The 25,931-nt window shown below is 44.3% G+C and overlaps 1 protein-coding gene across 3 annotated transcripts in view; it reads right to left on the bottom strand.

Moving 5' to 3' along the window:
• Positions 1-25,235, bottom strand: part of LOC147890078 (putative RNA-dependent RNA polymerase 1) — a 40,695-nt gene extending 15,460 nt beyond the window's left edge. The window contains exons 1-2 of one of the 3 annotated variants that reach the window (XM_087390808.1): positions 24,758-25,235; positions 24,061-24,622 (exon numbers count right to left, since the gene is read on the bottom strand). In XM_087390808.1, coding sequence (XP_087246934.1) covers positions 24,061-24,622; positions 24,758-24,840 — 645 coding nt within the window. In that variant the 5' untranslated portion in view covers positions 24,841-25,235. Of the gene's footprint in view, positions 1-23,807; positions 24,031-24,060; positions 24,623-24,757 lie in introns of those variants that run through there. The other 2 variants (XM_087390809.1, XM_087390811.1) reach the window with 2 other exon arrangements.
• Positions 25,236-25,931: the final 696 nt, after the last annotated feature.

Raw genomic sequence — 25,931 nt, 5'->3', positions numbered from 1 at the left:
CAGTGACCAATAATACCTAGTTCACAATCACAACTCTGTATGCAAGGTCAATTCTGGTAGAGCTCCAAAAGATGAGTTTCCTCTTGATACTCTCCAACACTGGAGCAAACTGCTGTGCTAGAAGAGATGCCCACCCCAACCTGGCATCCCAGATATCTAACAAAAAACACCCCTCTGAATCCAAGTGAACCCTGTGTCATTCCCCTAGTCTTGAGTGTCCTCATCAGTGATCCAAAAGCCATTGGATTTGTTCCAATTAACGTCTGCACTTGCCGCAATGCAAAACAAATCCAATGCCGTCCTGAATGAAGTCAATGTCTGTGGAGTGGCAACCAAAAAAACAGCCATATCATCTGCCAACTCACTGTCTAAGAGTTCACCCTCCTGCCTCAAAGGAAGCATGAGCCCTACAATATCAGCTTGAGCTCTAATGTAATAGCTCATAGCTTCAGCCACAAATAAGAACAGAAAGGGGACTAAAGGGCATCCCTGGCCGACTGATCTGGTAATCTCAAACCTGTCCCCTCTGACTCCACCAATAAGAACCTGGTTGTGGGCTGATCTGTAGAGAGCTGACACCCCTCTGATCAATGCATCTAAGAAACCAAAGCGAGTCTACCCTGTCATAAGCCTTCTCAAAGTCCAAGAGTAGAATGGCCAGCCTCTGGCCATTATGCATGGCCCAGTCAAAGCCTCCCTCCCAAAATGAGAAGATGATGTCAAAAATGCTCCTGCCATGCACAAAGCCCATCTGCATATCATGGATAAGATCTTGTAGAAAGGGCTGCAGACAAAGGCTGATAGCTTTTGCTAAGATTTTATACAAAGTACCCAGCAAAGTAATCAATCTCCACTCAGACACCAAGTTCCTGCAACCCCCTTTCGGAATCAAATCAATGAGGCCTCCGTAAGTGAGTCTGGCATCTCACCCGAGTCCCAAACACCCTGCGCAGGGCTGAAGTAATGTGATCCCCAATCTGATCCCAAAAAGTAATTAAAAGTAAGGGGGTAAGTCCATCTGAACCAAGACACTTGCCCTTGTGAAGGACAGAGAGAGCAGTCCTAAACTCTAAGTAGGTGAAGGGTGCATCAAGTGAGACAGTGATATCCTCAATCACCAACCCAAGTAAGTGCTCACAAATAACCACTCTAGCATCCTATGCGGCCTGAGTGTCAAGATCTGTTGTAAGAAGGGAGGCATAGAAATTAGTGGCAACCTGCAAGACGGCATCCAAATGTGTCTGAAGAACTCCGCCTGAGTCAACAAGCTATGAGACGCTCTCCCTACTATGTCTGAGGCCAAGAGTAGAGAAGAACTGCTTGTTGACCCTACCTCCCATCTCAGGCCAAAATGACTCTCTGGCATGAAAGGCATACTCTGCTCTCTGATCTAAAAGTGACTACTGCTGAGCCCTTGCTGCAGCAAGGCGCTCCTGAATCCAAGCATCTGTAGGCCTCTTCTGCTCCTCCCTCTGGAGGGTAGCTAACTGCTAATGGATACCTATATCACGCCTAATATAGGTATCTCACCCCTCCTGATACAAGCAACTAAAAGATAAAAGTCGCTAATACCATAGAGGGCTGCAGCTAAGTCTGACGAAGAAAGCTGCCCATCATGCATATGAGATACCCAAGTCCTCAACACTATCTCTGTAAGACTCTCCTCTGTATAAAAGGCATCTGGAATCCTAACACTGACAGAGCGGCCCCTCAAATGAGGATCTAAAACCATCAGAATCACTGGAAAATGATCTGAAGTGGATATCCCAGCTGCAATGCTAACAGTACCACCTCTGTCAAGAGCCCAATCGTCCACATAAAATTTGTCACTCCGTGCACGGATAGGCATCTGCAATCTCCTATTCGACCAAGAAAACATGAGAGAATGTGGCTGAATGTGAGAAGCATCATCGTGCCAAGCATTCCTACCACTGTACTGAGAAAGGAAGGCATCCCAAGCTGCTCTCTCTAGGGAGTGGATACCACCTTCCCTACCACCCCTTTTGTCTGAGGGCATTTCAACCATGTTGAAATCGCCCCCTACAATCGAAGCATCTGCAATATGTGACCAAGAGAGCAGTTCCTTCCAAAGACGGACACCATCCCCTCTAGAATTGGGTGCATAAAGGTTTAAAAGACCAACCTTATGCCCACCAATCAAAAGTATAATCCACTGAGCTCTAGAAGGGACTATGATCCCGTGCCCAATCACCAAGGGGAGTATAAATGAAGAAACAGAGATGCAAGTACCTCCCCTGGTACCCAAGGCGGGTGACCAAAAAGTATAGCTTGAGAGAAGCTTACCCGACTTGGCACAATCCCTAACATCCAATTTGTGTTCTTGGATCATAAGAATATCAATGGGTCCCCCAGTGACACCTAGATGAAGTTGGTTACGAATCACCTGCCTACGGTGGCGGTGAGGTACACCCCCGAGTCCCTGAACGTTCCAACTCATAATCCTCATCTGCGAGAGGAGAGGCCGGATGGAAGATCCTACCCGACCTAGTAGTGGAGAAATCCCTCTCCTAAGAAAAGTTCCTCCTATCAAGAGGAGGGAAGTCAACTGGGGATAGCACACCCACACCTGCTAAGGGTGAAACTCTATCCACGGATTCCTGAAAGATGTGCTCCCCGAGCGTAGAGGGTACAAATTTCTCCTTTGCCTCAAACTCAGCCAAGTCTGCCAGAATTGAAAATGAATTCATGCAAGGTGCCTCTCACGCAAGAGTGCGAAGGAGCCCTGCGGAAGGAGGAGTGGAACCCGTAACCCCCTTAGCTCTGTCAGGTGTAGACAGAAGTGCAAGAGAAGGAGGGGGATGCTGCAAGACCTCGGCATGGTGCTGCATGACCTCGGCATGAATCTGTGTGACCTCGGCCATGACTTTGGCATTGTTCTCAAGTAAGGCATGGGTCTTTGCCGAAAGGTTCTCCCTAGGTGAGCGCTCCTGTACATGAACACCTGAAGGGGCAGAAGCAGTCTCATCTGCACATGGAACCGGGAATGTCTCCTGTCTGAAGAAACGGGTTCGCGGCACCATCAATGATAGTTTGAGGTGGAACTGGCTCCCCAACTCTGACAGGCATCCAACAGGGGACGATCGAAACAGGATGTGCTGACTATCCTGTCCACGCTGAAGAAGTACCGGGACGAGAGGCTGATGGTCCTAGCTGCACTGAAGAAGTACCAGGACAAGAGGCTGACAGTCTTGGTTGTGAAGTCGAAGGTCTAGCAGCGCGTGAAGCGATAGGAGTTGGTCGTGAGGAAGGTCTAGGTCGGGTGGAGCTATGAGGTGCACTCGTGGATCTTTTAGGTCTTTTCTTCTTTCTTTTCCTTGGGCAATCTTTGGCAAAGTGCCCAAGGGTCCTGCAAATCCCACACTGATCTTGCCTCCCTACAATCTCGACTCTTTGTTTGAAGGAGCCATCTGGACGTTGAAGCATAATGTGGTCCTCCGAGATGTTAGGGTCAAAGACAATGACCCTAACACGCGATACCCCATCCGACTTGACTACCTCTGCTACTGAGGAAGGCATCCCAGGGAGAGGGGGGATCTCGATAACCATCCCAAAGACAACTCCAATGGAATGCAAAATTTGATGGTACACTTGAGGAAGGCCCGAAAATCTGATGAAGAGTGACGTCGTACGGCTATCCTCCTCGACAGGATCAAACCCCAAGGAGAAAGGGGTCCAAAAAATCCTCCTGTAGCTCAGTGCTAACGGACTAGCCTGAAGCACTATACCTGCTACCTCTGAGGAGTCAAAAACAACCTAGAAGAATCCTTGCCCAAGCAAACGAACATATGTGAGGTGCCCTAAGAGGTTTCCAGGTAGAGCGGAGAGCATCCAAATTTTACAGCAAATGCAAGAGGGGCAATCCACCAGTCACTATTTCCTGAAAGATGGGTATTTAATGAAAGATGATTGCCTATGCATCACCCAGGAGATGAGGAAAAAGATTTTGGGGGAATGCCATGCACCTCCCTATGCTGGACATAGAGGAATTACAGCAACAACTCTAGCACTAGAGAGGTATTTCTTTTGGCCAGGAATGCGGAAAGATATACATCAGTTTGTTACTGAATGCCTTACGTGTCAGAAAATGAAGTATGATAGACGGAAGGCACCTGGCCTACTTATGCCTCTTCCCGTGCCTCAGGCACCATGGGAAAGTATTACAATGGACTTTATTTTTGATTTGCCGAGATCAAAGTCAGGGAATGATGGGATTTAAGCTGTTCATGGCACAAATTTTTAAACATCATGGTATGCCTAAGTCCATTGTTAGTGATCGAGATCCCAGAATGACCAGTCTATTCTGAAGAGCTTTATTTGATAACATGGGGACGAATCTGAATTTTTCTTCTTCTTTCCATCCCCAGACAGATGGTCAAAGTGAAGTAGCAAATTCTACCATTTTGGATATGCTGAAATGCTACGTGGGTGACCAAAGTTCAGACTGGGAAAAGTACCTACCGTTAGTAGAGTTTGCTTACAATAATACAGTACATAGCTCTACAGGGAAAGCCCCTTTTGAAGTCATATATGGGAAGGTGATTTTGCCACCTATATTGAGGACTAAAGATGAAATATTTGCAGCTGATCAGTTTGTCAGAGACCTCCAGACAGCTTAGAGCCAAGTCCGGACAGCAATTGAAAGGTCTCAAGAGAAACATAAAAGAGCTGCAGATAAGCATAGGAGACAGTTAGATCTCAAGGAAGGGGGCTGGGTACTTTTGAGGTTTGAAAAAGCTAGGCTCCGCAAGTTTAAAGGCAAACAGAAAGTGTATGCAAAGTTATCTCCCAGATACTATGGCCCTTTCAGGGTTACAGAAAGAATAAATGAGGTTGCATACAGATTAGCATTGCCAGAGCATTGGAGGATTCACAATGCATTCCATGTGAGTCTTCTAAAGAAATTTCAAGGACCAGAGCCTACAGAACCAGTATCAGAAGATCCACCAGAAGTGGATGAGCTGGAGGAAGTCCTTCAGCCAGAGAAAATTGTGTACCATATTGTACGTAAAGGCCCTCAGGGTAAGGAGTTTTACAGGTATCTTGTAAAATTCAAGAATTATACAGCATTAGATGCCAAGTGGATGGACGAAGACATGCTATCCGATCATCCACAACTTTTGGATGTTTACAAGGAAGCTTTTCAGTTGAGGTCAACTGAATAGAAGCCGAGGGGATGTCACCACAATGTAAATATCCTAAGTCAAAGTACAGTTGACCATTTATTTGATCATAATTAAAGAGTTTTATATGTGTTAATTATGGTCAAAAAGTTATTTTAATGGTCAAAGGATTGACTACGGTCAAAGATACTTGACTCTAGTCAAGTAAACCTGACTACGGTCAGAGAGTGTTGACCTCGGTCAACAAGACTTGGCACGTGCCAAGAGGGTTAACCCCGGTTAACCAAGATGTGCCAACTTCGGTTGGAGAGACTTGGCTATAATTAAGGCGCCTTGACCTTTGGTCAAAGCTCTTAAATTATAATCAAGAGTGTTGACTCCGGTCAACCAGAGAATATATATATATTTATTTGTATATATATTTGTTTAGATGTGCACATGTGTTCAGTGGGAACGCCCACCGTGACTAGGATTAGTCCACAGTGTGTTATTTGCATGCAAAGCGCTAACAATTAATGGGTACCATGGTGGTGCGCTTTAATTAATTGTTGCAGGTACTAGGAAGGATTATTTTTCCTAAGCGTAATGGGAGCCTGACAAGCATCCAGGAGGCGGTTCGTGTGACCGAGAGCTTTGAAGACTCCAGAATGGCCCTTAGTGGCATGTAATAGGATTTAGTCTAGATTTTAGACAAGTGGCATGTTGCCAATTTGAATGGAGCTTGAAGCTCTTGTAAGAAAATGGATTATTCACGTTTTGTAATGTGGAGATTTACGAGATAGCTCTACGCTAAACTTCTGTAACAGATTCTCTTGGATGAATAAAGACCTTCGGGGGGGTCCAGCCCGACAATTTGTCCTGGGCCCTAGTGCATCTTCAGAGAGAGGGAGTGAGGGAGAGCTTTTGAGAGCATAAATCCCGTCGTTTAAGAGTGGTGATAGCTGTCTTTCACCATCCGTCTGGTTTTAGCTTAAATGATAAGGTCCTTATGTGACACATGGCGAACATAAAGGAAAGCCATTTGGCAAGTGCTAGGCAAGAGGGAAGACTCTAGAGAGTGAGATACATTTGAGAGGTAAAAAAAAGAAGACAAGATGAATTACACAAGGTGGACATACTAGATGACGACGAAGCTCGAGTCTGAAGGCTGCGTGGTCAATGCTACAAGGATCCCTCCTTGTATGTAGAGACCTAGTAATCCAGTATTGTTCAAGAGACGTTCGGTGCAGTCACTTGTTGCTTGTGGCGAGTTTCCACCTGAAGGATGCCCCGACGAGTCACAACCATCAGTAGCAAAAGAGCCTTTGTTAAAGACATATGAGCTTCCAAATAATTGCAACACCTTTCTAAGTAGTGACAGCTTAAGGAGATGATTTGTTTGGGAATTGGAGGAGCAGTGTTAAGTCGTAGGACCAAGAAATCATAACGTACGACAGAACATCAAACTGATTCCTGAAGCAATAGAGATTTAGCAATATTATGGAATCGCCTGCATCTTAAGTTCATAGCGCAATATAATGTCTATTGACAATCAAATGGCAATCATATATATTTCTTGACATAGGAGCTTCAGCAAGGAAGGATTCTTCTATTTGGAAGCTCTCATCTTCTCCCTCTTGCTTGATGGATGCTTCAAATCTTCACAAGATCCATAAGGCTGCAAAGCTTGAAAGAAAAGCGAAAGGAAAGCTAAGGCGACCTCCCAACCTTTAGCCTTTTTGAATTCAAAGAAGGGAAACAAAGATCGAGTTGAGGAGATTCAAAGTCGCTGATATAATGCAAAAGAGCGGGATTACAAGGCGAGATTGTGAATTAAAAGAGCTCGAGACTTCGAAGACGAACCCAAGGCCTCGAGCAAATACCAAGGAAGTGGGCATCGCATTTTTCTCTCTTCGATAAAGCATTTTGCGTTATTATTTTTGGCAAATTCTCATTTTAAAAATGGCAAGTCTAGAAAGAGATGAGATGATTAGGGAGAACGAGGAAAGAGTGAGAAAAGGCAAAACGATAGTCGAAGAGGAAGCTCATGAGGAAACTTATGAGGATACTATGGAAATGGAGGATAATGATTACGATGATTATGGAATTCCGTATTTGGAATTCATCAAACTAGAAAATCGAATGCAAAATATAGAAAAAGAATTAGGGTCTATTAATGATGCATTGAAGACCCTAACTGAAGCCATATCCAAGTTATCCGATTCTCAATCGGTAACTCCCATGGTAAATTCACCGACTCCTACAAGTCAAGTTGAGAGATCTACCTCTTGACTTGAAGAAACCTCTAACATTCTTAAGGACTTAAAACCACCAATTTTCAATGGGAAAGAGAAAGAATGAAACAAGGACACGATAAACACATCCTTGCAAAAATGGCAAGACTTCCATCGACTCAAGAACACCCATCTTCAAAACCAAGTCGTGGAAGCGAGTCGTTCTCTTGAAAATAACGCTTATAAATGGTGGATGAGCCTCAGGGAAAATGATAGGATTGTAGCATGGGTAAGAATACTTTAGTCTAGTACATAGCAAACTATAGGGAGGCAGTCCTTAAGTTGAAAAGAATAGACGATTTCCAAAAGATAAGGGGTTTCGTGAAAGGTCTAAAATACACCTATAAGGTTGAGGTGAGAAGAAACTCTCCCAAGACCTTTAAATATGCCCAAATATATGACAACACTACGGGAAAATCAAAAGCTGGAACCTCGGAACAAACTAGTTTTGTTCCTCAATTCAACAAATTTCCCAATCTTAAAAGGAAGAGGCACTCCAAGAAAGAGGCTTCTCAGGCACACCCAAGAAACCTCAAACAAAAAGATATTCTCTCCCGAAGAAAGATGATTACGAGAAGGCCAAGCAGGAAAATATTTGCTTTAACTGTTTGGGTGAAGATCATGCTGCTTGGAAGTGCCCTAGAAATAAACAGGCAGGAGCTAAAGCCCCAAATAAACCTCCACAAAAACAAATTCATGCAATGCAGGTGTTAGCACTTAAAGGTACTGGAAAAAAAGTACATAGAGGTAGAGATTTATCACGTGGACAACACCCACATGTGTTGTCTATCATCAAGAATGTGGCAGCCTGCCTTTTTTTTTTTGTGCAAAAAGGATAATTATATTGTTATCATAAAACTTTGTATATCCAAAAATTTATCCTTGTCAGAATATAACTAAAGTCCAACTAATATCATAAGCTCTTTTGAGGTCAGACAAAATATTAGGACCCAACATCGGAAACTCAATAGTGACGACAAGGAGAAGACGAGCCCCCAAGGTTAGGAGATGAAGGATGGAGACGGAGAACGTAGCGAGCTAGAAAGTGAAAGAATCTTTCATGAGCACCTTCGCTACTCACCCTCCCTCCAACCCGACTTCAGCCGCCGTCAATACGGCCTACATGACGTCGCTAAGGATCCCGAGGTTTTGAACAAAGGTCATATCACGAATTGGATAGGACGCTGGAACCAAGGACCTGCTCCCTCTCTCGATTTTGGAAGACTTTGAGCTTGACGAGGACACCGCCTCCTCTGGCTCTAGTTTAGCTAAAGACCAAGCGCCTCTTGTTCATAGATAGCTACTGCAGTTGAAGACGACGTTCCTCCATCGGTGCGCTATGGAGCTAGGTTTGCTGGGGGCCGGGGAGGCAAAGGAGAAGGACTTGTACGTCCTTCATACTCCCATGCAGATCAAAAGCCACGGGGGCTTCTTTAGCTTCCCCCCTAGAACGCGTCCTTTTGTTGGCTCTTCCCATACAAATGGCTCCTTGGCCTCAAGATACATACACCAAACCGCTTCCTTCGGCTCTCAACGTTCAGAAGAGGAGCCTTTAGCGAGAGAAAGACGAGAGAACTCATTGCTCCAGGAACTGGTGACGCAACACTCACTGTAGATATTAGCTCATGCGAAGGAGGAGCCAACAGAGATGGAGCCGCATCTAACGACAGACACCTCCAAAGCGCAAGCAACGGGCGTGGCAACAGTGGTGAAGTAGGAGCCGATGGAGGAGGTAGTGGTAAAGACAGAGTCAGAGGAACCACAGCAAGAGAAACCACAACAAACAGTGAATGCACATGAGGAAGATCAACAGGCGAAGATAACTCAAACGCTGGGCAGACTAAGAACGTGCAAGGCATACCCTCACCCAACAAGAAGAAAGCAAACGTTTCGTCATCCACGAACGGTCAAGGAGCAGGCGTTGATCCATCATCAACTGCTAGAGGATCACGCCAAACTTTTGATAAGGGTGAACATCTAGTCCTGGTAAGTCCATCATGGCTTTCCTTGATGATAAGCTTCTCATTTATTTTGTGAGATGGCTGAGCACCCACGCATTAGTAGGCTACTTACCAAGTGTCAGACCCCCCATGGCCATCATTGAAACATGGATTAGAACAAATCGGGTGAGTAAGGGTATGAATGTGCTGAATGTTAGATTTTTGAAGAAAGGTTTCTTTGTATTCTTGTTTGAGAGGCCTGAAATGGCAGCTAGATCCCTCCAATGTGGTCTTTGGACCATTAGGAACCAGCCCCTTTATTTGGAATGGTGGACCAAGGATTTCTCACCTGATGCTCCCAGATCAACTAGAATTCCTGTATGGGTAGAGCTCCCTGATCTCCCATTGTATCCGTGTAATCAATCGCCCTTTTTGTGATGTGCATTAGGAGAAGTTCTTGGGGTAGAACATGAGAACTTCATTGATCCTAGAGTAAATCCCCAGGTTTGCATTAAGATAGATATTGCAGAGGAACTTTCCAAGAATTTAGTCATTTTGAACAGAACTCGCAGTACTTTCAGAGAACAGCCATTACTCTACAAAAACTTGCCCAACTCCTGTTTCCTTTGTGGTCTTTCTACCCATGTGGTAAAAAATTGTCCTTTGAAAAGAGGAAACCCCAAAGAGGCTGCCCCACCCAACCAAAAGCAAGCTACTGCTACAGAAAAATGGGTCGCTAAGGCTCCTTCAGTGCCTAATACTACCGGTTAGGATGTTCAGGCCTTCAAGGGCAATGTGGATAAAGGTAAGGAAATTGTACCCTCTCCTTCCTCTTCGAAAAACCCATTTGAACCAAAAATAGCCACGAACCTGAAGATGACATGATCATAGAAGCTGACTGGTCCAAAGAGTTTGAGGATAATGTCAATAGAGAGGATGCCATGGAAGGGGAGGAGATTAGTGATGAAGAAACAAATGAGGATCAAGCCAAAAATACTCCAAAAAGCCAAGAGGACACTAGTCAAGGAAAAGCCTTTACTATGATGCATCACAAAAGGAGATAGTCCCAAGTAAAAGCAACTATCCACTGGAAAGGTGGTACTATTTTAATATATCATAGAGAGTTTCGTTGGATAGGAAGCTCTACTCTACTTCCTATCCCCACTCCTTCCTCTGATATGGAAGATTTTTTAACAACTCTAAATACTAGATGGCCACTGCACGACAGCAGAGAAAAGTGGTATGAAAGATTTGGGAAGCTATGGACCAAGTAGGCTCCTGAAAAGATGTCTTGCCTAGCTTGGCTCATCTTACATAAAGCTGTGTGGACCAATGGAAGAGGTGTCAGATTAGGGAAGGACGATGGTAAATGCATAAGATGCCCTCGTATTCTTTAAGACATTTTTCACTGGTTTGTTGCATGCCACACATGCTAGAAGGGTCTGGAAATTCATATAGATAGAAAATGAAGAGCCAGTTAAGTGGAATCCATTTTATTACAGAATGCCTTCAAAACCAAATAGGAGCTTTGGTTTCAAATAAGAGCTCATGCTTTATGGTACATTTGGATATCTAGAAACAACTTTCAATTTAATGTTGTTGAAATATGTACTGATGCTGTGTTTACTACATGGTGGGATACGAAAAAAGGAGATTAGATTTCCAAATAAGTGCATATAACATTGAACATACCAAGTTGAGTGCAGATCTTGCTGAACACAAAAGCACGTGTACCTTGGAAGAAGAATAGTCAATCCAGGGATGGAACAAACAGGTAAAGAAGCAGGCACAGAATGAATGCGCGAATGCTTCCGGGAATGATGTCGAGTGACAAGCTACCTCACTACCTTCACGCATCAGTAAGCATCACAGCATCATTAAACTGGAAGTTGTTTCGAGATATCCAAATGAACCACAAAGCATAGCCCTGATTTGGAATCAAAGCTCCTACTTGGTCTTAAAGGCATCCCCCAATAAAATAGCTTTCCAGTTAGCTAGTTGTCCAATTTCTATCTGAAAGCATGAGGGCAAGCAACAAAAAGATGGAAAATATCCTCAATAACACCAAGGCATTTTCTGCATTATTGTCCCTATACAGAGATCCCTTGCATTGGATAAGCCAAGCTAGGCTTGACATTTTTTCAAGGACCTTCTTGTTCCAGACCTTCCCAAATCTTTTATACCATTTCTTTCTACGGTCTTGAAGCAGCCACCTTGCATTTAGAGTTCTGAACAGATCCACAATATCAGAAGATGGGGTGGGTATTGGAAGAAGTGAAGTACTTCCCATCCAGCTAGATCCCCTGTGATAAATCAAGAAAGTGCCACCTTTCCAACATGTGTTCCCTCACCAGAGCTCTGACCTGCTCTAATCAATAGCCGACACTGATTGGTTAAAGCAAATTCCCTCCTAATCTCTTGCCAAGTCTTCCATCTGCTCTTTATTTCAAAGCTGCCCCCAAGTTTGCAGTCCTTTTTTGAACATAAGGCTAGCTTAAAAAAACTGTTTATCATTAAGTTGGGCATTTCTGAAGACAATAGAGACCTAGATAGAGTCAATAGCCATAAAGGCTCCCTTGCCAGAAAATTCCAAAAAGGCCTTTATTTCCTCAAAAGATTTCCAAACGGATTGCTGGAGAGGACTCCCCTTTGTTTTATAGGGCTCAGGATTACAAATGGCAGAGGATAGGGTAATTTTTCCATTTAGGAGCCCTAAATGGTCTGACTAGTTTCAGATTTTTTTTAACGAGCTGAGCCCAATCACAATCTCGACTCAAAATGGCCTTGATCACCCATGTGGCAGAAGGTTTTCTGGCAGTTAGAGCTATCTCAATCACTCCTAGGCCACCCTCTTCTTTGGGTTTGATACAATAGGCCCATCTTACCTTGGATATCCTAGAGTTTCCTCCCTAGAGAAAGTATCTATACATCCTAATAAATCTGTCCAGACCAGCTTTGGATGGAGCCCAACAATGTAAATAGAAAATAAATATAGGGTAAATACATTGGTTGAGCACCAACCTTCTGCCTGCAAGATTGGCTTGAAAGCCCCTCCATTTGTCAACCTTCTTTTGAAATCTCTCCATAAACCAGTCCCATCATTGTTTCATAGAAATATCAAATCCCATGGAAATTTCAAGCAATCAGAAAATTGTACCCTTATTAATGATGTGGCATCCCAATTCTTTCAATGTTTCATGTTCATCTCCTTTGAGAGTAGCATACCTAGTCTTCGAGTAATTAATTCTAGAACCAGGGCCTTGCAAAAGATATCCAGACACTTCATAGTGCATTCAACATCATGAGCTGTGTTTGTAGGTATAAGAGTTGTATCATCAGCAAACTATTGACAAACTAGCTGTTTACTAGAAATCAATTATATGCCTCTAAGGTTACCTTCCTTGACCTGGCTTTTAAGTAACCACCCTAGAGTATCAGCTGCAGTTGCAAATAGCAAAGGGACAAGGGGACATCCTTGTTTGATTGATTTCTTCAAGGAAAATGAAGGACTCACGTCACCATTGACCCATATCTTAGCAGAAATGTTAGTGACAGTAGCACCCTCACATAAGAAACAAAACAGGGACCCAGCCCGATGTCCTGCAAGGATTAAATGAGGAAATTCACTCTGATCTGTCATAGGCTTTGTCAAAGTCCACCTTGAGAAACACATATCTTGTTTAGTTTCTTTGCATACTCACATCCCTCCCAAATGTTAATGATGGCCTCAAGAAGATGACATCCTTTAATGAAACCTTTTGATTCTATAGAATCCACTCCATCTTCTTTTGAACCCTGAGCCAAAGCTTTCGCAAAGATCTTGTAACTATAGTTAAGCATAGTCAAGGGCCTCCAGTTTCTAAGCTCATCTTTAGGTCCTTCTTTGGGAATGAGCTTTGTAACTCCTCCATTAATGTGTGATGGAAAAGCTCCATTATTTAAGCTTTCTTGCCACAATAAGAGAAGATAAGGGTCAATCACATCCCAAAATTCTTTGTAGAACTCAATGGTAATCCATCCTCTCCTAGAGTTTTTCATTCTGCATAATAGATACAACTTCCTTCAGTTCTTCCAATGAGAGAGGCCTCTCTAAATAAACCATATCATATTTCTCAATAGAGTTCTCTCTCACCACCTGGCATAATTCTCTAGCCCTTTGTACCTCTTCATCTGGTATCGCAGGAGAAGAAAGCAGGGTTTGGAAGTGACTTTGAATAAGGCTTATGTTATCCTCCTTGGAAGAGACTAAAGTGTTGACAGCCTTCTTCAGTAAAGGGCTTTCTTCATTGGCGCTCTTTCTTCTAATGAGTTTAAAGGTCGTTTTAGTAGGTCTATCCAACTTTCCTGCCCACCATTCTCTGAAATTCTTGGTTTCATTTAGCCTAATTTGTTCTTTCCTGGCTGCCTTTCCTGGCTGCTACAGCTCTTTCCTGGCTGCCTACAGCTCAGCCTGTGCATCTATGTCCCCCAATCTGGCTAGGGCTTCTAATCCCTTAATCTTTTCATGAATGTTGTCCATCCTCTGAACTCTAATTTTGGATCTGTTCTTCCTTACTGTCTTGAGCAATTTCTGAGTGTTCTCTACTGCTACTGTCCAAGAGTCTGCAGCCGATCTGCAATCAAAAAAGGCATTCTCCAAGACTGTCTTTACCATAGATTGAACACTCTTTAGGGAGAAAAGATTTGGGTCAGTTTTAAACCAGGAGGAAGGGAGAAAAGATTTGGGTCAGTTTTAAACCAGGAGAAACATCTTTGTCCAGATCCAAGGTCATAATAAAGAAAGACTGGTTTGTGATCTGACGAAGACAGAGAGGAGAAAGTCTGAGTTCTCATAGAACTCAAGCTACTCAAGAGTCCCTGAGATATGCAAAACCTGTAAAGTCTAGCCTCCCTCCTGAAGTCTCCAACCTGACTATTACACCAAGTGTAATCCCCCTCTAGACAAGCATCCACTAGCTCACAATGATCCTTAAATTCTTCCCAAGCCTGTAGTTCAGAACCTTTTATTACTGTACCCTTTTCCGTCCATCTATCACTCTTCCTTTCCACCATAAAAGGCAAAACAATTGCCATCGGCAATAGCAAGAGATTCCCACATAAGCATAAATGGAGATAACTGAAAACTCTGACTCTTAACAAGGCATTTCTCCCTTCCCTTCCCTTCATCATGTGAAGTATAATACCAGTTTCTTCTTTTATCAATTACTTTAAGCCTACTCTCTAGACTAGGTCCAATTGCCTTGACTTCTTAAAATGCTAGGAAGGTAGGGGAGAGGGAATTAGTTCTTAGCCAGTGAGCTATCTTCTCACCTCTACCAGGATCAGTCAATCCTCTAACATTCAACGTCAAGGAAGTAACAGATTTATCTGACATTCTTTTTTGCCCTTTTTTAGCCCTAGGGTTAGGGCTATTTACCTGTGGGGATGCTGCTTTAGCTTGGGACTGTCTTCTTTTATTGTGCACCACAGTAAAAGCTTTACCTTGACCAATGTCCTCCCTGTTTCCTGGACTAGATTTAGCTTGATCCTCTTCTAAGTCTTCATCACTTATTTCCTCTCCTTCCATGGCATCATTTCTGTTGACATCCTCTTCAAACTCCTTAGACCATCCAGCTTCAAATATGATATCATCCTCAGTCTCCAGGATTTTTTTCCCTCCATCCTCAGCCTCCTCCCTAAGAGGTTGAAAGGAGCTTTTAGAGGTAGATGGGATGGGCACTATCTCCTTCCCTTTGTCTGAAGTATTCTTGGAGATATTACTATTGTTTACTTCATGTCTAAAAGTATCAGCCATTGATGGAGCCTTAGGAACCCATTTCTCTGATACAGTAGGTTGCTTTTGAGCAGGAGCAGCAGCCTCCTTGGGCTTTGTTAGGAAATGGAGTCAATTTGAGTGACTTTTAGTGTGTTTCTATTGAGTTCTAGAGTAGTACTACACTACTTTATATCCTAGAGTGCCACGTGTGCCACGTGTCACTATGGAACTTATCCCATATACACTTGACACTTGTGAGTGTGCCTATCCTATAAAGGCATTGTACTTTCTCATGTCACATAATCAAGCCTCAAGCCTTTATTGATCATGTAAGTACTTTCTGTGAAAAGTTACAGCCCTTGCAAGAAGTGACGAAAATTGTTTCTACGCGTGAATTTTGTTCAAGAGCTCAATGATTTGACAACCCAAGCATGATGCAGCCAGCTCAACGTGGAGCTGTCCATCCTCTTCATCATTGACCTCTGCTCCAGCCCGCCATTTGCTCCTTCTGCCTGACATTCTCTTGGAGCTGCTGCCCGCAAGTTGGTGCCCGTATTCTGCCCGCCATTATGCTCCACGTAGCTCTGCTGCCCACGCAGCTGTGAGCTCTTGACATTACATTGCGGTGACTCCTTCACGTGACTACTCCAAACTTTGGTGAAGACTTCCCGAGCTAAATGTGAGTTCTCCGATACTACTCCGACACACTCCACTACAGTGATCTCTCTGATTAGTGCATTACATCAAGCTTGATGTAGACCACTCTACATCAACAAGCGACTTCTTCAACATTGCTTATTCGATCGGTGCCTGAGGTACTTCGCATTGATTGACTTCCCGATTGGTCGTGGTACCTGAGACTTCTACTTCAACATTGGTGACTCTCCTTCCTGCATTTTGAGAGTCATCATGTAATTGCTCCATGTAGCTAACCATGGACTTCACCGCGACATATTTTGGGGCATTCCTGCCTAGCGCTTCATCGACATCGTCATCCACTCGCAGGGATGTGCACACATGTGCATTAGATACTTGGAGGACATCTCTTTCACAAAGAGATTTTTTTATTTATTACTACATGCTTGATGTATTTTGGGATCCTCTGCCCTGGGTAGTCCCCCTAAAATGATATGTATTGAGTGTTTGGTTTCCATTGAGTCTAAAGGTCCTCTGCCTTGGATAGCCCTCCTAAAAAGATGTATTGGTTTTCCTATTTTGGTGTGTGGCTTCCTAACATGTCCTGTTATGAAGCCAAGGGGGGATGTACTGTGGGAGCCATGTATTGGCTTTGATAGGTTTAGAGGGGGATGTATTGTGGGTGTTGAAAAGGTCACCTCCCCATCTGTAAGCCCCCATATGAGAAGAGCATGGGGGGGGGGGGGGTGAACCTAGGGTTTGAGTGTCTGTCACATGGGCATCTGATTGGATGTCATGTGGACAAGAGCCAGAAGGGATTGAGTGATAAGATGGGGCTGCCACATGGACAGCATCTTGGCTGTCATGTGGGCAGCACATCTAGAGCTGTTGTGGGCAAGAATCAAAGAGATGGGAGGGTACCCGGAGCTAGGATGGATCTACCGCAGCAAAAGACGAAGTAGTAGCCAGCACAAGGAACCTGGAATAAAAAGCGATCACATGGCGCTGACATCTACAGGGTGTACGGCTCTGTACGGAACTGGAAAAGGGCCTGGCAGAGGCGCAGTTATGGCAGGATGTGCAGGCGCCGATGTGGAGCACCAAATAGGGCTGCTAGGGGGCAGTGGCATGCTTTATATAGGGCTGGGCCCTTGCCTAGATTGGAGGGCCAAAGGCCCTAGAAGTGTGGGGCCAAAAGCCCTGGGTTGTGAGCCCTTATAGGGCTGGACCAGCCACAGACTGGTCGGCCAGTCTGGTCAGCCAGTTTGCTGCAGGCTGGTCGGTATTTTTGCCCGCCCTTGGGGCCCTATAAAAGGAGGTCCTTGAGTCCTCACTTCTCATCACTTGGAGCAGCAGTTCAGGGAGCAGCAGGAGCAGCAGATCAGCCACTTGTGGGCCTCTATCCAAAAGGAGACAAGAGAGCTGTAGAGCTGCAGACCTAGCTCAGAGTGCTGCCCACCTAGGCTGGTGCAAAGACAGCAAGGTGGAAGGGATCTGGACGGAAAGTCTATAGAAGCTCGAGGTGGAGCACGCGGGCTCGAGTCTAGAGATAGCCAGCAGATAGGAGAAGTACCTTGTGGTAAGATCAGAGGACCACACCATTGGTGGGACTTTGGATCTATCTCTCTTGTATTGTGTCCATAGTTTTGGACAGAAATATATATTTTGGTGGTTTCTCTATCTAGCCGGTTCATTGTCTATTGATGAGTCTGCACATCTATTGAATGCACATAAGTAAAGAAGTTTGTGATTCCACACCCACACCACACTGTGTGAGCTCCTGGGCATTACTATAAGTCTTCCGCTGTGTGTACCCTCTGTTGGGTTGATTTCTAACATGGTATCAGAGCCCAAGTAGGAGGCTCACAGGTGTGGGAGCCTGAAGGCAGGGACCTTGCTGAAGGACGACCCTAATTTAGAAGCTCTAGGGAATCAACTTCCACGACTGGAGGATTGTGCCCTTGCAAGAAGGAGGGTGACTCAGGTTTAGTAAGGCGCATTTAAAGTTCACTGCCCAGGTTATCTGGAGATGTACTTTTGTTGCAAACCTTGCCAAAGGAAAGACGGGTTGAAACAGACCCTCAAAGCATGGTGCCTGGAAGACTCCAGGTTGTTCACTCATTATGAGGGGGACAACTGGAAGATCATGCCGGCTGGATTGCTCGAGTTCGAAGGCGAGAACGTGACGGAAGACGGTGGTGCCAGGAGGTGCTACCAAAGATGGACCTATGTACCAGGATGGTGTGCGGAAGCAGAACCAAACCTGGTGGAGCAGGAGCCACTGGATGAAAAGCCAGGAAAAGATTTTGACATCGAAAAGTTCCAGAGGAGTTACTAGAGCATCTTCATCGACGTGTTGGCATTGGGCCTGGATGTGTCGGTGAGAGGGGGTGTTGGAAAGGTCACCTCCCCATCTGTAAGCCCCCATATGAGGAGAACATGGGAGGGGTGAACCTAGGGTTTGAGTGTCTGTCACATGGGCATCTGATTGGATGTCATGTGGACAAGAGCCAGAAGGGATTGAGTGATGTCTTGTATTGTGTCCATAGTTTTGGACGGAAATATATATTTTGGTGGTTTCTCTATCTGGCCGGTTCATTGTCTATTGATGAGTCTGCACATCTATTGAATGCACATAAGTAAAGAAGTTTGTGATTCCACACCCACACCACACTGTGTCAGCTCCTGGGGATTACTATAAGTCTTCCGCTGTGTGTACCCTCTGTTGGGTTGATTACTAACAGTGGGAGCCATGTATTGGCTTTGATAGGTCTCGTTATCAAGCCTGGCCCAGTTCCCGGATGTTAGTGTATTCCTAGACCTATGAGCTGGTCATGTAGCCATGCTATAATGTGAGCCTCTGAGCATGTTGAGTCTCAAGCCATGAGAGTGCTTGGATCAAGCTCTGAACACACTCAGACTTTAGCCTCTGAGTTACATAGGATGCACAGTTTGATGACAATCATTGTCATGTTCTGTTCTTGGTTCCATTCCAATAGTCTCTCACCTTGCCTTCATGGGGGGGTGTTGGAATATGAAGCCAAAGTGAGTCTAAAATGAGTGTTCTAGGTGTGTTTTATAGTCTAGCGAGTCCTAGACATGCCACGTGTCATATTGGGAGTTATCCCATATACCCTATGGCTTTCTAGAGTCTAGCATCACACTATATAGTGTTGTACTTGTCTATTGTCTAAGACATCAATCAACATCAAGCTTTATATCATGTGAGTATTTTGGTTATCATTGCCTAGCACTTGTTCTTTCATTTTCCTTTCCATTTTGCTTTTCATTATGCTTTCCATATTTCCATTCCGTTCCTAGCTAGCTACTAGATCTCTTCAATAGGCATCTATAGGCCAATGGCCATTCGTCTACAACCACCTATAGATCTAGGGCAACCACAAGGGCTGTCGTATTATGGAAAGCAAGCAACAGTCTGCACTGCCGAAGCAAAAGAGGATAAAACATGCCAGGAGAAAAAACCAGACTTGCCTTTTTAGTCAAAAGGTTGATGTGTTGATTTTTTTTGTCATCAACATTGACTTTTGGCCGACATGATCGATGCTGACCATTGATCAGTTCACCTAGGTTGACTGGTTGACCTAGGGAGGGTTTCAGCCTATACAAAGGCTCCACTCCCTCGTGCATATATCAACAGCTCCAGCAGCATCTCTCACATTCTCATGTAGTTTTCATGCCCATTACATTGATAACAGTGTCAAAACTCTTCTTCCCTGAGATTATGAGGAGTAACACTAATGTTCAATAGTGGAAGCACGACACCTTGGGGTGTCCTCAACCACAAGTACCTTCTCCATGCTCCTTCCTTCAGCCTCAGTGGGAGATACACCAAGATCCAATGGGGCCAAGATAGTGCATGCTCCGGCAAGTCGACCATGAGCATTGAAATGCTAGAGAACTCAATCGGGATCAAGACATGTTCGCACCCACATATTGATCTATGCCAAAAGCACCCATCACAACATCTTCCATGGCCATGATGCGAGCCAAGTTATAGATGTGAGCTCAATAGACAGAAGCCATGATGTAGGGGCAAGTGGAGCATTCGAAAATTCTCATCACAAGGGTCATACAGCTACATGCCTTGCCATCGAAGAGCATCATGACCTACAAGCTAGAGAATATGTAGATAGAAAATGAAACGGGCCGCTCAGAGGCCCGACGAAGAGCAGGAATATGCTATTGCAACGCCAAGTAGGAAAGGAATAAAATGTTGCTTTTGTCTGTGATTCAAACTAAAGTAGTAGAGAGAAGGAGAACTATTCAAGCATCACTAAAGCCTTTGTCGCCTCAAAAAATCAACTTTGAAAGGTATGATGAAAAGACTAATCCATTAGTGCTTGTGTTAATTCCAGAGCTACTTTTTCTTGTACACACAGATAACAATAAGAAGTGCATCAAAGCTTCCATGCACTTATCAATTGAAGCAATCACTTGATCGCACAGTGGCCATTACAATGTACATCTAGAGGCAGTCAAATACAATTGGTCTATTGCTGTCTGGTTTGCCACCAATGGAGTGCCTAAAAGGACATCTACTGGTCCTAGAGTGGTGACAATAATGTGCACTTGTCCACCATTTCACAAGTGCAGATTATTGCTTGCTATAATGAACAAAAGGTACGTTCAGCTTGAGTCCTATCTCAATCCTCTCAGCAATAGATCGGCCTTATCTGCTACATGATTGTTGACAAAATCCTTCGATCTCCCTCCATCAAAGAGGACTGCACTCTTGTGTCGTCAAATCTGGACATACCAAAGAACAACATCCTTGACTGGTTTGACTTGGAGTGCCTAACTGATCGAAGGGACGTGTCGTGTTAGGAGCTATATATCTAGTGAATCCAGGAACATGCCCAAAGTCATCCTTTGAAAACACAACACATAGTGCAGTGGCAATCTCATGATAGTCACTCACAAGGTTGAAAGCCATAAACTCCATCACAGGGACTAGCTACTATGACAACCCCACCAGCACCATCAGTGCCCAACCATTTCGGTGTTTACCATAGTATAAACAGATGCTCTCACACATACATATCCACACACCCACACATACTTGAGCATCCATTGATACAATACTGAGTACTGTCAGCGGTCCGAAGGTGAAGGCCAGATTCATGACGAAGGCTAGCTCTAGGTTAATCCAAAAGCAGTCCACATTCTCTTCATTCAAGCTGTAACTGCTTTGTGAAGACTACATAATATCATTTTATTCTCTCCCAAGTGAGAAATTCTGAGCAAAGCTGCTTAGACAATGCCCTGCTGCCCTCCTTTTTGTTGAGATTCTGTAACCATCGTGACCTGGAGACTATAGCTAAAGCTAAAGATCCTGCGAGTGGTGCGGCAATGCTATCAGGCAGGTATAGGTGAGGACAATGCCTTTTGTCATGGCGATGGTAATAGAGATGCTTCTTGTCTACCTTTGTATTTTCTCTACATTATAAAAACACCATACTTTCCATCTGCTACCATTGTTGCGCATGACGGAGCTACAGAGACACTTCCTGTCTTTTCTCTATATTATGAAAACCACCAGACTTTCCATCTGCTACCATTGTAGTTTTAGAAATGGTCTTGGACTTAGATATGAAGTCATCATACTTCTTACTAAGTCGGGCTTTGGGTCCTTGACCCTTTCTCATGAGCTCAAAATTATGAGGGAGCCCATACGCTATGTCATAGTCCTTGGGCTTGAAGCGTCGGATGTACTACTGAATACCAAGTTTGAGTCTGTGAAAAAAGAGTATGGCCACTTGCATAACAATCTTGTTCAGTCCCTCCGAACAGCTCAAAGAAATGTGTCTTCAAACGATCCAACACTACGGTGGCAAGAGTCAGGCATGGATGTCCTTGATATACTCCTCCCAATCATATTTGGCTACCTCCAGATCTACATTGTAAGGGTATTGCGCCACTTATTCCACCAAGTGACTGCTTCACCTGGTAAGTGCACAACCAAAAAATAGCTCTTAAGCTAATTAAGCCAAGACATAGACACTAATGGATCAATATTTCCATCATGAAACACAGGCTTGGTCAGTCCTTGAACTGGCCTGGCTGTCCTTGCTATTTTGGTCTGCATTAGAGACGGCCACAACGTTCGATCCCTTTTCTCCTTTGCTTCCTGCGTAGCACAATTTTGCTGTTCCTTTGCATCCTTATCAGCCCAGTTCTGCTCTCTGTCTACATGGTCCTGACCTTCTTTGGCATCCAGTCTGGGTGCTCGTTGGTGATGTCGGTATCCTAGAGCTGTAAAACCCATGCAGTGAGGGTCTCTAGTGTTGAACTTGTCTCTGCATCATGGCTTCTACCTGTTGAACTGGCGCATCATAGCCATCATGGTAGATGGTGTAATAAATGCTTCTAGAACAGGTCCATCTATGGGTGTCGATCCTGACTCGAGTTCTTTGGCGTTCCAGTGCTCATGGTGAACCTCCTGGAGCATTTCGTCACCATGTATTATCTTGGTCCCACTTGTTCTTATGGATCTCCCACCAATGCTAAAGAAAGGAAAGGGATTAAGGAAAGACTTCATGTGGTTGGACACCTAAGGTGGTGTGCTTCCATTCTCATTCCCCATTGCTACTTAATCTCAAAAAAGAAGACGCTCTGATACCTTGTAGGAGGAATGAGGACTACATCTTTCCCTCACTAGCACGCCCTTGCATCTACTGAGAGCAGAACCATGAGTACTAGCTAGAATAATTACCTACTGTATTAATTGTGAGGTTGGCAATCACCAAGTGAGACTTAAGGAGAGACTTGATGTGGTCGGACACCTAAGGTGTTATGCTTCCACTCTCAATCCCCACTGCTATGCAATCTCAGAGAAGAAGACAATCTGATACCATGTAACAAGAATGAGGACTACATCTGTCCCTCACTAGCGTGCCCATCCATCTACTCAATGCGAAAGCATGATTGCTACTAGGATAAACTATCTATTATATTACTTCTGACTTGGCAATCACCAAGTGCTCAAACAACACAATTGTATCTACTCCTCAATGAAGAGTAGTGAGCTACCTACATTCCATACCATAGGAGCTCACAGTCACAATACAAATGACTCCAAAGCTCTACACATGGGACAGAATGTTACCCGAGATTCTTGAACGATGAGCCCTCTGCTTCAGTTATAAGACAAGCTCCGCTATAAAGCATGTAGCCCCAAAAGCAAGGGTTTAAGCTGATAAAAAGTCTGCTACTTGCAAAATAGCCATGCTTTTCGTAAAGTAAGCCTACTTTGTAAGAAAAGACCCCATCTATGCTAGCTCTAGTCTAAGCCTCGGGGTTGACTCCTAATTAGACTATGCTCGTATATCTAAATCGATGAGAAGGGTGGATACGGCCTCAACCCTCTAAGCCTAACTATTACCTGGTTAGACCAAGGGTCCTTAGCCTTTTAAGCATTAACCGCCCTGGGTTATACATTTAAAAGCTAGGTCAATATATAACCCTCACGTTCATACTGCAATTACCCTGTGTTCAAGCTTGAACGTAGGTAATAATCTCATGTTCAAATTGAGAACTTTAGTGAAGGCTACTACTTAACACAATTTAGCAATTAGCCTAACTAATAGCTTCTTATCACCATGACATCATATGAATTCACCTATCATGGTGTATCAGTTAACATCTCCACGAGACCGCATGGAAATACTTTAATTTCTTGACTTTGTGAACCCAAAAGTTAAAACCCGATATCTATGAATAGCTTTATAATTACACCCCATTGTTTTGCTACTGCATCCGCCTTGTGCTGTGCATGGTAGATTGCTGTTCAGGTGACGATTGTTGTTCAGCTGAAAGACACTCTTGATGAGTGAAATAATGCAGTCTGCAAGGCCTGCGTCCCTTGACCTCAACTGGAGATGTGGTCATGCCCTAGAGAAACCCAATTTCTGTGGAAAATCAAGTCATCCATATGTTGACGAAAGCGTCGAGTTTTCATTCGTTCACAACCATAATCTACAATATATTCTGCTTGAAAGAAAGATGCCAAAGTGGTTGATTTAAAGTGAACGAATAGACTGACCTTTTGGTCTGCCAATGATAGACTTGCTCTAATGTGGGTCACATTCATAAATGGCCATTTGAGTACCTCAGCACTCCATTTGATCACTTTGCATAGCATTAGTATGCACCACGTTCATTCAGTATATGCAGAGTTCTTGCATGCATACCTTTTAACAATTTTAATAGCTTGAGGAATGCACTCGTTGAAGTCAAATGAAAGCAGCAACAGTGACGTTATCGACTTAGCAAATCGAAAGCGACTTATGAAAGACCTTAAGCAAGAGAGCTTTGCCGTTCAGTCTTCCTTTGAGCCTGCAGGTATTGATTTGATATAGATCTCTGAAGCTCCATTCTACCTTGTATCTCTTTCCCCTTGAAATCAAAAGTATTCGGAACCTTCTGCTGCGGTGATCTACTTCAATTCCCACATTATTGCATGCCCAAAGCTCATACAAAATGTCTCCATGCACAAGACACCCCATATGAAGCGTCGCCTCCCCGATTCCCGTTCTTTCATCTGAAATCTCTGTTCTAATCTCCCTCTTTTTTTTCCTTTTAAACAAAAGCTTTGAACCTCTGAGCCACACTTGACCATTGCGGGCAAACTCACATGCCCGTTCTGCAGCTTCCTCTGTCTTGAACTCGACAATGGCAGACCCAGTTGATTGCTCACTGTTTCTTGTGGTAAAAAATCGGCACTCAGAAACTGTTCCGGTTCCTACAGCACTCTCCAGATATTCGAAGAGATCATCGCGAGTAGCCACTTGAGGGATTTGAAAAACAAGGACACAGCGGCCATTTTCACTACTGCGCCTGGTTTTTACGGGCAAAGTGCTGCAGAGAGGCAGAAGATGTCACCCATGTACTCAATTTTGAAATCTGAAATCAAAGCAGCACACAGAAAGCTCGCAAATTGAAGTCGAAGCAGTACGTCAGAAGCTCGTAGCTATGGGTTCACAGAGCATGTACCTGACATGATTGGCACTGCCTTGGGTGAGCAATTTGGTTAACGAGGAGTAAGCCGTTATGTCGTTTTTTTGTTGGGGCTGCATGGCGGAAGAGGAAGCTCAGCAAGCTGGGGAACATCTGGACATCTGTATCCCCAATTTAGTGCAGCTTCTGTACGTTGGTCTGGAGCGTGCCATGCGCCAGCCAGAAGCTCGCGAAGAGCTCGTCCTGCAGCTCAATGGATGCGGCATTTGGGGAGCTTGGTCCTGCTGAGGCCGAGCTGCGAGCTGCGAGCTTCCAAGCCCTAGTGCAAGGATTTCTTGCTCTGACGCAGCAAACAGTTGCGTTCAATGCTCAAGAAATAGATTTCACAAGATGCTTTCTTGAGACAAAGGGAAAATTGCTCTGAGAGGCTATGGGAGCAATACACAGAAAAGATGTGAGCGAGAGAAAAGCAGAGCAGCTTGAGGGCTCAGCAGCGGCACACAGCAAAGCCCTACAAAAGAGAGATGAAGCTTCACATGAATCGCGTACTACACGTACAAAGAGAAGAAGCTACGTGCATGCATCATCCATGCATGCATGCATGCATAGATCATGAGATTGTCATCAGATAGTCACAAGAGAGACCTTGGGGATCCCATCACCTTCCTCACGGCTCGGAGTGTTGATCTCGACCGTTGGATCAAGCGCCTCTAACATCACGACAATGTTGGGCTACGCATCGCCCTGACGTGTCAAGAACTTCGAGAGGCGTCCACATCAAGGTTACAAGCACGATGAATGATATTTTAATCATTCATAAGGCCTATTCGGGATCCACAAAAGCGAGAAGAAGGCGAATTTGGATGTGCGGAAAGGGGATTAAGGTTGTAGATTGAAAGCACTGAGAGAGAAAAAGATGGTCATTCACAAGAGAGGAAGCTTCAATGGCGTACTACACATACCAAGAGAAGAAGCTACGTGCATGCATGGATCATGGATGCATGGATGATAAGATAGTCATGAGATAAAGAGGACTTGGTGACCAGGGTCTATGTCCCATCAAAATCCTTAGGGCTTAGAGTCTCAATATGGGTAGTTGGATCAAGTGCCTCTAAACTTAAGAGAATGGTGTGTCAAGAACTTCAAGAGGCGCCCATCACATCAAGGTTAAAAAAACTCAAGTGGTCTACTCATATGTTGAAAACTCTGC

This window comes from Dipteris shenzhenensis, chromosome 19 (genome assembly GCF_047967505.1).
Source record: "Dipteris shenzhenensis isolate YYH24624 ecotype China chromosome 19, Dip_SZ_1.0, whole genome shotgun sequence".
Taxonomy (NCBI): domain Eukaryota; kingdom Viridiplantae; phylum Streptophyta; class Polypodiopsida; order Gleicheniales; family Dipteridaceae; genus Dipteris; species Dipteris shenzhenensis.
The sequence above is the reverse complement of the archived record's forward strand: the minus strand, read 5'-3'. Positions and strand labels throughout refer to the sequence as shown.